The following is a 13,785-nucleotide window of genomic DNA, read 5'->3' on the forward strand; positions in this document are numbered from 1 at the left end:
TCAGTATGAACCAGCTAGCCTGCGCCCTTTCACAATTATCGATTGCATAGTTTATTGTTGCACTCAAATATTCACACCAGACATGACGGGTGGGCAGCAATACCATTTCTTTTTTATTATTATAATATCAACGCAATAATACTCCTGAAACAGTGTATTATAATGCATTATGGTAATACAAGGAATACGCAAACTTTTGGAAAAGCCCAGGGTTTACAGTGCCTTTTGTATGAAACAATGGATGCATTACTGGCTGTTTGACTTTTAACATTTTCTCAAAAATCGAATCTTCCAGTGGACGCCTGTTTGGTCGAAGCAAAGAACGTCTTTGAGTATATTTCACACTACAAGCTCATGTGGCGGCGATACGCTTAGGATGATCGCCTTCCATGCGGAGACTGGGAGGTGACGCAGGTTCGAATCCTGACACCGGCTGTGCTGTCTGTGGTTTTCCCTAGGTTTGCCAGACAAATGTCGGCACAGTTCTCCCTGAAGTCGGCCCAGGACATATACTAACCCCTGTCTGCCACTGCTTCCTGCCCTCTCCATCCGTACGCAGTTAGCGGCGCTAACCGGAATTTTAAAAATATATAAAAAGGACATTCAGCCTTGCACGTTGGGCCCTGGTACTTCATGAACCACCACGAAAAAATTAACCATTGAGAATCGTGCGACTTTCCATGGTGGAGTGACAGCAAAAATGAAGCATTCCATGATAGACAAGCCTGAGCGATGGGCAAAGACGTTTCCTATCACGGCGTCTATCCACGAGCTACCCTGCATCTACACCGTTCTGTCTATGAGGCATTCCACCTCCCTGAGCAGGTCACCCATGGCAAGTCTGACACGTTCACGAAGGATGCATGCGAGACTCCTGACGAGATACTTTAACTAACCTCCCTATCACCTATTGTGCAAATTTGCCACAAAGACAGAGGGGGAAATGGAACAGTGGGAAGGTACAATGACATGAACCCATTTTCCCAGGACATGGACCCTTGTTATCAGCGCGTACTACGGCTGAGACATACAGGGACAATGCAGGGCCGGCAAGAGGGTGGGGCAGCCGGGGATGGTGCCCGGGCCACTCCAGGGGTGTGCGGGACCCAAGGCCTGTCGTAATCATATAAAGCCGAAATACTTCGACTGTGTTATCAAGACGTGAGTAACGGGCTCGGGCATGACCCATCCCCAGGGCCCGTAATTTCTCTCGCCGACCCTGGGGCAATGGCCAGTGCCCACTGGGAAGGCCGAAAAGTATTACTGTCTCGACAAGTATTACAGTAATACGGCTAATACATATTTTGGCATACTATAATATTAATACAAATACTTTTTGAAAATGTGTATTATAACACATAATACTAATACAAAATTTATTACATTAATACTATTCTAATAGTACAATGCGTTATAATACATGCCCACCCCTGGCACAAATTGCAACTATATGGTGCACACAACACATGACACAGCATGACACATGACTGAATTTGGGGGAGAAATCGGGATTAACCCTAATTGGGCCTGAACTCATTCGGGAGGGAATAATTGGGAGGAATCCGGTTTAACCTGAAATGGTCACCCCCAATTATACGGGCAGTTATATTGGCATCATTTGTTAGACAAGTGATATAGACATTGGATATGGGTACGTAAAGCAGGAATTAGTGGCGGGGAGCTGGCTTTTCGCACTCTGCCAGCTAAAAGGGCTTGAAGTTATAAGGTAACACAGATGCAGGCAAGTTGGTTGATCATATCCACGATGAGTAGAACCTGAGCTTAGGCAAGCTCTTCGTTGTCACCTTTTCAACATCTTTAATATGTAACTGCTGTCATTCCTTCCCAACCATCCTTATGACTAACAAACTTACTTTTTCAACAACAGTCATCAATAGCATCACTTTTACAACGTGCGAACACGCCGAGCCAGATGTTGGAATTTGCAGAGCTACAGCTCAACAAAGACATGGATAATGCAAACAGGCACATTATTCAGACCTTTTATGTATCGCATCCCCTGGTAGGAAGCAGGTTTCCGAAACCGGAACTAAAAACCGATAAAAACAGTTAGTTAGGGCGAACTGGAACAGAACGAAAACTGTAAAGAAATTTTATGCCCTGCAGGAAAAAAAAAAATTGTTTTTGGTTTAAGTGAGAAAATCGAAATCAAGAGCACACACCTAGGAGCTCGAGTGCACAATACATGGCATCCATCGCTGTTTAGATAGGAATCTCCAAAATTCATTCTCTCGGATCAAAGGTCCCATCTTTCTCCGGAAATGCTCGAAGACTTGCTGTTACTTAACTCAGCTACATTGCAGTTATTTGTGCACGAATCACACATCACAACAACGTGCGAGGGCGCAAGACTGGCTCGTTTTTTCTCTAAGCCACTCAGTAGGAACTTGCAACCTTGCTCTTTTGTTTTCTCCCTGTGTCTGACATATCTGGAGAGAACAAACTGGGTTGTTTTCGCTGCAGTCAATTCTCCTTACATCACGTGAAGCTTAACCAGTTTGAACCATTATTTTTTAACCCCGGAGCTGAAGCGGAACTGAACAGTTTCCTTCTAATCAAAACGAAAACAGTTTCGGGTAGACACCCTGGTAGGAAGACTTTGTTCAGGGTGAAAAGTGTCAAGAAAGAAGTAAGAGGCTACCACCCTTCCTATATTATATTGTTTCCACGCACAGGTTCAATACCAGCCTCGCACCAAAAGCATGGCACAGGGTACTGTAGAAGTGGTTTTTTTTCGCGCGGAATTATTTTTCGCGTTTTTCTCGCACACCTCCAAAATCGCGAATTTAAGTTCCCGCGAATAACTCTGGCCATATGAGGGCGAAAATCGTTCGGCGTTCGACACTATACCGTGACTACCTGACCCTTTCTACTCCATGTAGCATAGGCAGTTTAAGCAAGCGCAGAAGATTGTTTTATCCCATCAGGCAAGATGAAAAGAAATGAAAATTCATCATGCTTTTGTTACTCCTATAAACGCTTTGCAATATACATGCAATATACCACTATACCACGAAGCCAGAACATGTCTTTCCCCGCATTCTCAAAACCAGCTTGAATGATAGTACCACATCTCAACCGAACTGGTCAGTGCCCCGAGTGATAATTAATGAGAACTCCTAAAATAAACTGGCTAACTTGCACACGGCCAGTACTATGGCCTCCTACAGGGTCCCTAAAGGCCATTTGACAGGGCCTTTCCTCCCATCTCTGTGAGGAGAACAAAGGAAGAGACCTAGAATGCCGCAATCCACGTGAACAACGGATGTCTTAGTACGTGCCGAAATATGCCTGAGTATTGACGGCGGCACGATATGCAAGAGCAAAGCACTCCCGGAAACCTGTGTCGCGAATTTAAGTTCTCGCGAATCGATCCTAAAAGCAGCTCTGCTCGAAAACGCGAAAATATTTTCCACGCGGAAAAAAACCACTTCTACAGTATTTCCACTCAAAGGACGTCAAACATGCAGAATAAAAATGGGACACACTCATCGTTCGTGACATATTACACAAACCTTTAATGCCTGAAAGTTGACTGCTATTACAATACAATAAATTTAACACATCACATTGTTTTGGTACTTTTGTCGTCAAAGTACACCCTCTTGTAGCTTTATCTTATATATATATAATATATAATAAAACCATCTACAACTTTTGTGTGTATCTTTGTGTGAGAAGGCCCCTTTTTAAGCAAGTTTTCTCCACTTTCCGACACCATCGACAGACAGGAGAGGGTCACCCACACGCTCTCCCCCACGTTTGAACTAGGAGTCTGAATCACATTCGGTTCAAACCAGTCTTTCCTTTTTTTTTTTTTTCAATGTTTTTCTCCTTTCCTATTTGTGTACAAGAAAATATAAAGACAAGCAAGCTCCTCTCAACACAAAAACACCACCACGAGAGACACAAAACGTAAATATAAAAAAAAAACACGAGGAACAGAAACACCCCCGTGTAAAAAACAAACGAAAAAAAACTATGCACTCAGCTTCATCAGAGGTCGGGAAGAAACGGGGGGGGAGACTAAAGCCCTCGGAATATCAGACGAGAGATGACAGTGTAGCTGTGCTTGCACAACCTGAGATTTGAGTGATTTTTTTTTTCCAGATATTTGCAGTCTTTTTTTTTCCCTCGACTCGCTCCACGCACGTCGTGTCACGTCTGACGAGGCAGTCTGTTGAAGCCCAGGTTTCCCGATGGGGGGGCACACGAGAGAAACGAAAAAAAAATTATGAATGAATTCCACCACGGGGAAGAAAAAATCGCTCGACCATTCTGCAAGTAGAGGACAGACGAGTGACAAGTTGTGATATGAAAAAACGCCGGCGGTTTTCCCCACCCCATTTCCTTAGATTCGTAGTGAGCTGCGGCCCAACATCCGAGACGTCGACAGACTGCCGCACTCCCCCCCGTTTCTTGGCCTCGGCATGAACGGCGCACAGAAACACAAACTCCAATCGGGTCAGAATTACACAACAGAGAGGTGGCAGACGTGCCTCCGACAACACGCGCTGCACTTGAAGAAAATGTCACACTGGAGTAAGGGAAAAAAAAAAAAAAAAAATCGCATTGCACCTTATACACCACACACTGGGGAAGAGAAAGGCTGTACTAGAGTTCCTTTTTTTCTCAATTCCACCAGTCAAGAAACGCACATGACAAATTAGGATAACATTTAAGAAAAAAAAAAAAAAATTGAAATTGCACCGAGCATTTCGACCGTCACGGTGAACGTCAAGATAAAAAATCAACCTGCCGGTCCTTGGAATGAAGTACATGAAAGATCTCAAAGGGGCTGGATAGCAGTGACAACCCCCAACGCAGCTCGATTTGTCTAGCACAGGAACTCCCCCTTTGTTCGTCATTTTCTTTTTTTGTACACACCTCCCCCGTCCACTATGATGCGCACGATATTCGTCGTCGTCTCCCGACTCCAACGGTCTCTACCTCTTCGACGCAAAATTAAGGAACGGCACAAAGCTCTGGACTGCATGACGAACAGACCCGTGTCTTGTGTGTGTGGTCTTTCCAAAGCAAACAGTCGCAGGAAAAAAAAAAAAAGTAATTGACGCACAATTATCCTCGAAACATCCTTGTTTCTCCTTCGTCCTGTTTCGTCTTCGAGCGAGAGTGATGTTCTTCCGTGAGAGGCGAGCGTGAGAAAATAAATTACAACTTGGAATCACAATCTTTGGAAACCCTGAGCTACGTAAAAAAAAGATACAGGTTCAACCATCACATGCGCGGGACAAAAAACCATTCTCAACAAAGTACGACACACTGGCACTTTCGCTTAAAAAAAAAAGAGAGAAACTGAGGAGGCTTGCACCATTGATCGAGGAAACGGAAAAGATAGATGCATTCACAATCTGTCAGTTCTCGACGCGCCCGGTGAAAATCTGACAAAAAAGAAAGAGAAACAGGGGTGGCGAGTTGTTCGCCACAAAAGTGGACACGTACAAGGTATATGCACACAGACAAGCACAGAAACACATGTGCGAAAAACACGCTCCTTCGTAATATACTTCGCACGTGTATAGGTCAAAAACAAATGGATATCCCCTTCTCGTAGTTAAGTATTGTACACAAATGCATCATCACTTCAATTAGCCTTGTGTTAGAACAAACAGAACGGTGTAGTCACTCGCCGAACAGACTCAGCTGTCACACACAGTTATGACCTTCACGTGCACACCTTTCTCAACATTTATTATCATTATTATTATTATATATAAATATATAGAATATACTGCTAGTAGAATTAAAAATGCGACCACAACTGCTCGTATAATACATGTTGGCGGCTACATCTGGCAAATACTACAAACAGTGACACACTTGAAAAAAAGAAGAAAAAAAAAGCAAGAAAAAAAAACTGACTGCGAGGAGGAGGAGGGACGTACGTACAACCTCGGAGATAATAACTACGGCGTTTGTGTGTGTACGATTAAAGGTAACCTAGAACATGATTAATAAACTTAAAAGATGACAGCAGGAATCATCGCGAGCCATTTAGGAGGGCTTGGATGCTTAATTTTTGTTGTTGTTTTTTTGCGCGGGTTAACGTTCTCTACCGTTTAACCCAAACCCAGCGACGAATTCGGCTCGTCCGATGCATCCCGATGCCAGACAACAGAGAAAGCTTCTGTACGAGGTAAAAAAAGGCACATCAGTTGGATGGCGGCCCCGAGACACATCCGAAGTCGAATCCAACCCCTGGGTTCTTTTATATTCGAGACTTCAGTGGCAGTTTTTTTTTTTCCCCCTGACAACGTAGAAGGATATCCGTGAACGCCGCGCGTGTGGGGGGGGAGGGCATTGACTAGGCCGTGCGGAAAGAGTGTGGGGTATTTCTCGTTCCCACGTGAGCGCGTGGTACAGGGGAAAGGTAGCGCGTCTACCGTTTTTCTTTATTTTATGTGCATAGCTCGCTGTTCAGTGTTGTTGGTTCATATACTCAAAGTTGTTATTGTAGTCGATGCATACAAGTTTTGCCCTTCGTCTTTTGATGTACATGCTAAGAGAAAGGATTGCCACGTTTAACAACAACGGAACAGATACGGAGCAGGCAGAAAGGCATGAAAGACCCTTTTTTTTTTTTTCCCAGTTTATCTCCGACACGCGTCGCCGTTCTATCCGTAGCCGCCTCGACAGTTTTGTTCTGTACGACTGCTTACTGAAAACTGTTTAATTTTCAATTTAAGTTAGAAAAGAATGAGGTAATGCAGCAGGAAACACCGGTGTCATTAAAAATTGAGGGACCGGACGAGGTCAAAAGTGCGGACAACGTTGATTTTTTTTTTTTTTTTTTCTGGCACGGCTTAAAAGAGGGAGTCTGGTCTCAAACCTTCCGTTATGTGGCAACCTGTGACGAGACACTGCGTAGTCTAGATCGCAATTTTTTGTGTCCGGCAAAAAGAAAAAAGAAAGGAAACTGCCATTTCCGCGAGAAAGGCTACGGGGAGGCTTCTTCCACGTCTACCTCTCATTCTCATCTTTGGCACGTGAGGTACGAGAAATCACCAGGCATCATCATCATCATCGTCATGTAACATGTGCAACAGGCGGTGACACAATAGCTACGTGGTCACCCACCCGAAAAAGCACCGCAGGCATATTGGAGAGAGAGAGAGATAAAAAATAGAGTGGACGAAAAAAAAAAAAAAAAAATCACACACAGCCACGGGTTTGATTGTCCACGGTCCAATCAGCCTCTAATGCCAGGAGAGAGCACAAAACAGGAAAGAAGAAAGTAAATACTGCAAGTGATCGAGTGCTTGGAAAGTCTGCACGCTAACACCTACTTTGAGATCACCTCCCCGAGGGTTCGATAAAGAAACGTAAAAAAAAAAACCGCTGAATAAAAGTTAAGATACTAACTATATGTACACGGTGAGTGGCCTTTGTTTTTTGTACACTTTCTTCTCTTTTTTTTCTTTTTTTAAAGGGAAACTATGTCCGCGTCAACCAAAGGGATTGCATGCGGAGCTTCTTCTACAAGCAGCTTTCAACTGCAGTGTTGTCAGATCTGGTGATGGTAATTGTTGCGGCTTGCTTGCTTGCTTATTTTTGCCAGAGTGAGGGGAAGCGTCACGATGCACGTTACTTTTCCTCACGTTTCAAATCTTTTCAAGACTACACACGCACGATTTACAGACAGCTACCGACGAGGACAGTTAAAAATCACAGTCCGGCAGACCGAGGACATGCACGCACAAAAAAGAGGAGCTTCTTCTAGGAATGGCAAAAAACTGTCGCACACCAAAAAGTCCGGCGGCATCACATTTGGACTGTGGGTACTTATGCCAAGGAAGGAAGATCCTTGCCGACGGAAAATACATCAACTGTGCATTGCTTCACTCGCTTCAAACGGAGAGAGAGAGAAAAAAAAAATTGGGAGGCCTCCATTTTGTTTAGCTATGCAAAACTTTGAGCATTAACACACACGATGGAGCATAGCCATTCACATGGAAAGAACAGGACGTGTGTTCACCCGTCAGTGATGATAAAAAAACTGGCATCTCAGAAGACAGTTTTTTTTTCCCCCTCTTATCGAGAATGCAACAACTCCGACGTGGAATTAAAAAGAACAGATGACACTGAGGAACTTTTCCACTGTACAAGTAAATTCGTTCAGTACCCTTCACCCTGTCAAAAAAAAATCCCGCCACCAAAAAATACGAGAGAAATCCCTCAAGGAATCAACACTGCACTACACTGTTATCATTAATTATAGCACAATCTACTATGCACAACATCAGACTGCAGAGGTTAAAACACTTTGCAATAATAGTAATAATTCAAACAAAATGGTGTGGCAGCCGAAATGATAAAGCACAGACACAGATTCATTTTTTTTTTCTGCTCTCATCTCTAAGATCTCTCTTCCTCTATAGATTAGATATCACTCTGTGTAGGTACATGGTGTGTTTGTGTGTGACTATTATAAAATCTCTATGTACAAATATCTTGTTTCCGTAGGTTTAAGTGATTTTTTATTTTTTTTTATTTTGTTGCTCCGTTACTAGCAGGCAGAGAAAAACAGCCACGCTCGACCGGACTGGCAGTCCAAGGGAACTGTTGTGATCGGAGGGATTTGGGGGGGGGGGGACAGAGAGGCGAAGAAACGGAAGGCAGCGGGGCACGGTCAGCGACGTGCCCCGCGACACAGCGGTGTTATCACAAAAACCATAGCCGCCAGGTAACTGTATGATCGTTCGCAGCATATTCAGGACGAGAGAGAGAGAGGAAAAAAAAAAAAAAAATTGCACAAACAGCCGGGACGACTCGACAGCGCTGGTGACGAGAGCATTTATCACCTACGTGTTTTTTTTTTTTTTACCCTTCCTTTTTCTTTAAGCTACCACTAAAAAAACTACACATTGTGTGTGGCTTACAGTTTTGGCACAGGTGCATATTAGATATCTTACGAACAACACCGTCTATACGAAATTAAGGCAGGCCGTTGCGAGCTTGGCGAAATGCCTGTGGATAAATTAAGACGTCGGGAGGGGGGGGGGGGGGGGGAATGTATCACAACGTGAGCCCAAATTTACATTGAACAAAGAATAACCTTGAGCTTTCCCAAAAAAGCCAGTGACTTAGTTACGTAAAGGGGGAGGGGGCAAGGTTTCGGGATGGGGGGGACGAGACATCTTTCTCCTTAAGCACCCCCGGCCCGTTGAAACATGCCGCCGAGAACAAAATAATTGAAACGAGTGCGACGCGGGTTGACAGATACGTCGTGAGGGGTGTGTGGTTAGAACGGACAAAATATGTATATATGCATGTATATGTATAATCACGCTAATCTCAATGTAAGAGGAAGAGGAGTTAGCCCTTCCACACTTATTTGTTTTACAATGTCATACACAACACAGAAATGCTCTCCCACCTGTTTTATTTGCTACGGTCACAGGAGGGAGACACATCATCATCATCAACAACTGACAACGCGGTCCAATGTGGCACCAGATTTCGCTTTCACGCACGCACCAGTCTTCCCGACCGAAAGACGACGGCGGAGGAGGAGGAGATAAAACAGCCCGCGGAGGGGCCTCCATCGTCTCCCACCTCCCTCTTTTCCCCCTTGCAAGTTACGGGCTTTGGCTGAGGGAGATTTGATTTGTCCTCCGTAAACGCTAGATGGTTGGGCACAAGTTTTTTTTTTTTTAAATTCTTTACTTTGACTCTTTGCAATTACAGAGGATTCTTTTTTTTTTTTTTATCATCACCATCATCGTCTTCGATTAATAGATCCGCAAGCGGTGAGGAGGCGAGAACGCTTGAGCCTTCCCAAGGACGGGAGGGTCTCGCGGAAGTAGTGTCACCCCTTTGAGCGTTTTCTGGGCCATCAAAATGCAAGCATCCACCAATTTCCTTGGTCCACGAATTTGTAAGTGGTGAGACAGAGGCAGAAGATTGCAAAGGCTGGGAGCGGCGACGCACTCCTCGTGGCGGAGAACTGTCGTGGCCAAAATGCGAGAGAGAGAGATAGATAGATAGAGATACGTGAAACCGAACACCCTGTAGTGGCCGAGTGCAGGCTTCCGTGTGTGTGTTGCTTTCGTACGCTGCTCCGTAGACACAACGTTATCCAATCGCAATCCAACTACGTTAACGACTGCTGAGCGGGAACACGCACGCACGCTTTTTTTTTTTTTTTTGCACTACAGCCTTTCCTAGTTTAAAGCACTAGCACCATGAGTTCGTCCATTCGGATTGGAAGATACAAAGCGCATGATGTGGATGGGTTTGGGGGCTAAAAAGCGGGGGCGGCAGCAGCAGCAGCGATGCACGATATGAGTCTGAGCTGTGGACGGCCGCCGAAAATGGGCCATGAAATGTAACCACTGTTCCCGTGTTCCCACGCTACAAGATGAGCTCCTTTGGTGACGGTCTCCGCCGGCATCGCGTTGGCTCAGCAGACGACTACGCCGCGATGAGACACCGTTTTTATACTCGCTCCGTAACAGCCGTTGAGAATGTGTGCTCTTTGGAGGAAAGTGTGCAAGTCGATTTATGAAAAAAGAAAAAAAAAGAAACTAGTCTCGTGCCTCTCCGGCAGAAAGACAGCTCTGCCGCCGTCACCGGCAGTGTGACGTGCTCAGGTTTCTCCCTTCGTTTTTGGCCTCAACTGATTTCGTTTCGAAAACTCTTCGTTGATGACTTTGCACACTGTAAATGAAATGGCACCGAAAAAACTCTCGCACCTAGCGATCTCTGCCGCGTTTCAACTTCACCCTGAGGGGCACTGGTGAACCTACGCACACAAAGTCCAGTTGCAGAAAAATAAACGTTCCAGATGCCAGGGCAACAGTGCTGGCGACGTCACCAGCACCGAGAGCTTTGATCGTCAGCCTTACAACAACAATCTTTGGACCATTGACTGAAAATCTCGAGGCAAGATACAACCGACACCCTTTTTAAGTACTAACACAGTACGCTTTGGTTCAAATCCGACGACACACACAAAATGTCTCCGCTACAGGTGCACGTGAGACGACATTACAGTAATACGAAAGATTATTTCTCCTTCCTCCCAAACTGAGGAGGGGGATATTTCAACCGGAGTCGGTGTGAGCTGCTTGAGAAGACGAAAAGATTGTGCTCCGACCCCCCCTCGGCCCGGGTCCCGTCGCCCCCTCCGCGGGAGCAATGGCGGCAGAGTGGGGGGGACGAAATATTGCACGCATACCACCGTCACACGCACGCACGCACAGTACCGCATTCACGCTGCATAGATTCCGCAAAATATGAGTGTTCATCGTAAAACAGTAGTAGTGCACGGAGCGCTTTCAACATTTGTCACTAGATGGGGGTAGAGGGGAAGTTGCTCTTTGCAAAGTCCGTGCTTTCCCCTCCCTTTTTTCCCTTCCGCAAAGCAGGGGTATCCCAAACGGAGTGGTTTGATTGCTGCAATTCGAGAGTGGCGACGTACTTAGGAACAAGGCGGGGACAGTCTGTCGCTGTCAGCGAGACGCTTTTATTGCAGCAGCGACGACGCGATATGTGCACTCTGAGGGGGGGGGGGGGGGGGGGGCAAAAAATGCAAACTGGCCGCAGTCCGCAAACAATCTTTCCACGAATCCCACTTTTTTTTTCCCGCAGAGGTAAGGGAGCGAGGGAGAGCCCGGGACGAGGCAAGGAGAAATCCCTCGCGTTATTTGTACCAACATTATTCACTTTTTTTTTTTTTTGCACTTGATATGGCAGACATCCAGGGAAGTTATCTTCTCGGGGGCGGGACAGACGGGGGACTGCTGGGGATGGGGACTCGCCAGGGGGATGATGGACTAACTCTAAAACTAAACACACGTGCACACGCATGCACACACACACAAACGGTTACCTTTTTTTCATTATAACACTGAGGTCCAAGCCCCGACACCGCCCTTCCGTTCTTTTTTTTTTTCTTTTTTGTGCATTTTTCTAAATATATATATATATAATATAATAAGGCTCTTTCTTTGACTGGCACTTGTATGTTTTCATCATCATCATCATCAAATACTGGAGGGTAGAGAAGACGAAAAACGAGGAAGCTGCGAGATCTCTGCCACAACAAGGAACGAAGTCGTAATAATATTCTGAATTTAAAAAACACGGGAGGGGCACTGGAAAGAGCGTTGCACCCCCCACTTTTGTTATTAAGACTAAAAACTTTGGGAAATCATAAAAAAAAAAAAACTATACACCTGACAACGAAAAGGAAACAATACGGGACTTTTAAAAGCGTCAATCTCCATCAGGGAACAAAAAAACAAATAAAAACACCTCGTTCCACCAGATTCTTTTTGCGACCAAGTCGCCGACTAACTCGGAAAAAAGCCGACACTGGGGAGTTGGCAGGAATGCATGTCGTGCATAATCTCTCCCCCAAGTATTGTTTTACAACACACATATTTACACGCACACTAACACACAGACACTATTGGACGTGCACACGTTTCTCTCAGACACGCAAGCGAAAAACTTTTTCGTTTCTCTCAACCACACACACACGCAAACAGAGCAACAAACGGGCACTCTCATGGGCACGTCTTTCGGCCCACCAGGAGGCCTTGCCTTTGTCTAACTCTTTTTTTTTTTTGTCTTTTTCGATTATTTTCTTTGTTTCGTGAAATGTCATCACTATAGCAATCTTAAAAAAAGGAAACAAATCAAGTAAACGAAGTATCACACTTGTAAGAGGGGGGCACTACTTGCCACACCACAAAAAAGTCTTTGCTCTAAAGCAGAGTCCTGTTTGTCCTCTCGACTGTTCCCGGCAGCTCCTCTGCAGAGCACGGCAACGACCATTTTAACGGCACCATTCAATCTTGTACGCACTTTGGCTAAACAGAGATACACCACCAGCGACGGGGAAGAAGAATCATCACCGTAAAGGAAAAAAAAAAAAAAGAAAGGCGAGAAAAGAAATGCAGCAAGGGCCCCGTGCCCTCTTGTGGTGCGAGGGGCAGAGCTCTCGACATCCTCACACATTTTGAACATCGGGGGGTGGGGGGGAATGGCAGAGCAGAGACTGCACAATCGAAATGCAGCGAGCCGAGAGGGGGGAGAGAGGTCGTGTATCACCAAGCTGCGCCACATCCCAGTGGAAAAAGGCGGCGGCTTACACTAAGGTCCGCCCACTCCCCCCTAGCTGCTCTCCCTCACAACAACTCACCGCCACTCCGTCCGCATTTTTTACATTGATTCTCCGCTAAGCAGGTCACCAGGTAGGAACGAGTGGAGAGACGACGACGGGTGGTCATGGTCCGACGAACCGGGTCCCACCCCCGACAGGGGCGGGGCGGCCCAGAGCCCGCCCCCTCCGCCGGGGAAGGACCACAGGTGAGAGCTACCTCCAAGGTTCCAGGGGGCGTCCGCCGGCTTGGGACGCGTCGGCGCAAAGGAGGGAGCTGCCGTGGACGAGACCGGGGGCGGGGCCTGGGGACGGGGCGGAGCGTAGGAAGAGGCAGCGGGCCACGTGTGCGGAGCACTGCTGTTGGCCAGCTGAAGAAATTGGGCAACCTCCGCCTCGGTGGGTATGTAGGCCAGCATGGTGGTGTTGGACAGGACGCAGTTGTGCAGGGCTGACTGGGCCTTGGCCGCTTCCTCCCGGGATGAGTATTGCGCCAAAGCTAACCCGTGCTTGAGGAATAAGTGGAACAGCTGCAGAGGACCGTGCTGCATGCACAGAGTTTTCAGGGTCGACCCATCAATCTGCACGGGAGAAAAATCGCGTCAGCTCGGCACACACAAGGCGTCACCTCTCAT

The 13,785-nt window shown here is 46.2% G+C and overlaps 1 protein-coding gene across 9 annotated transcripts in view; it reads right to left on the reverse strand.

Annotated features, from left to right (window-relative positions):
- Positions 1-3,519: 3,519 nt before the first annotated feature.
- The window catches only part of LOC135391912 (protein Gawky-like), a 31,849-nt gene continuing 21,583 nt past the window's right edge, over positions 3,520-13,785 (reverse strand). For all 9 annotated transcript variants that reach the window (XM_064622470.1, XM_064622469.1, XM_064622468.1 and 6 more), the window contains one exon: positions 3,520-13,731. In XM_064622470.1, the coding sequence (XP_064478540.1) occupies positions 13,213-13,731 (519 nt within the window). In that variant the 3' untranslated portion in view covers positions 3,520-13,212. The remainder of the gene's footprint in view (positions 13,732-13,785) is intronic.

This window comes from Ornithodoros turicata, chromosome 4 (assembly GCF_037126465.1).
Source record: "Ornithodoros turicata isolate Travis chromosome 4, ASM3712646v1, whole genome shotgun sequence".
Taxonomy (NCBI): domain Eukaryota; kingdom Metazoa; phylum Arthropoda; class Arachnida; order Ixodida; family Argasidae; genus Ornithodoros; species Ornithodoros turicata.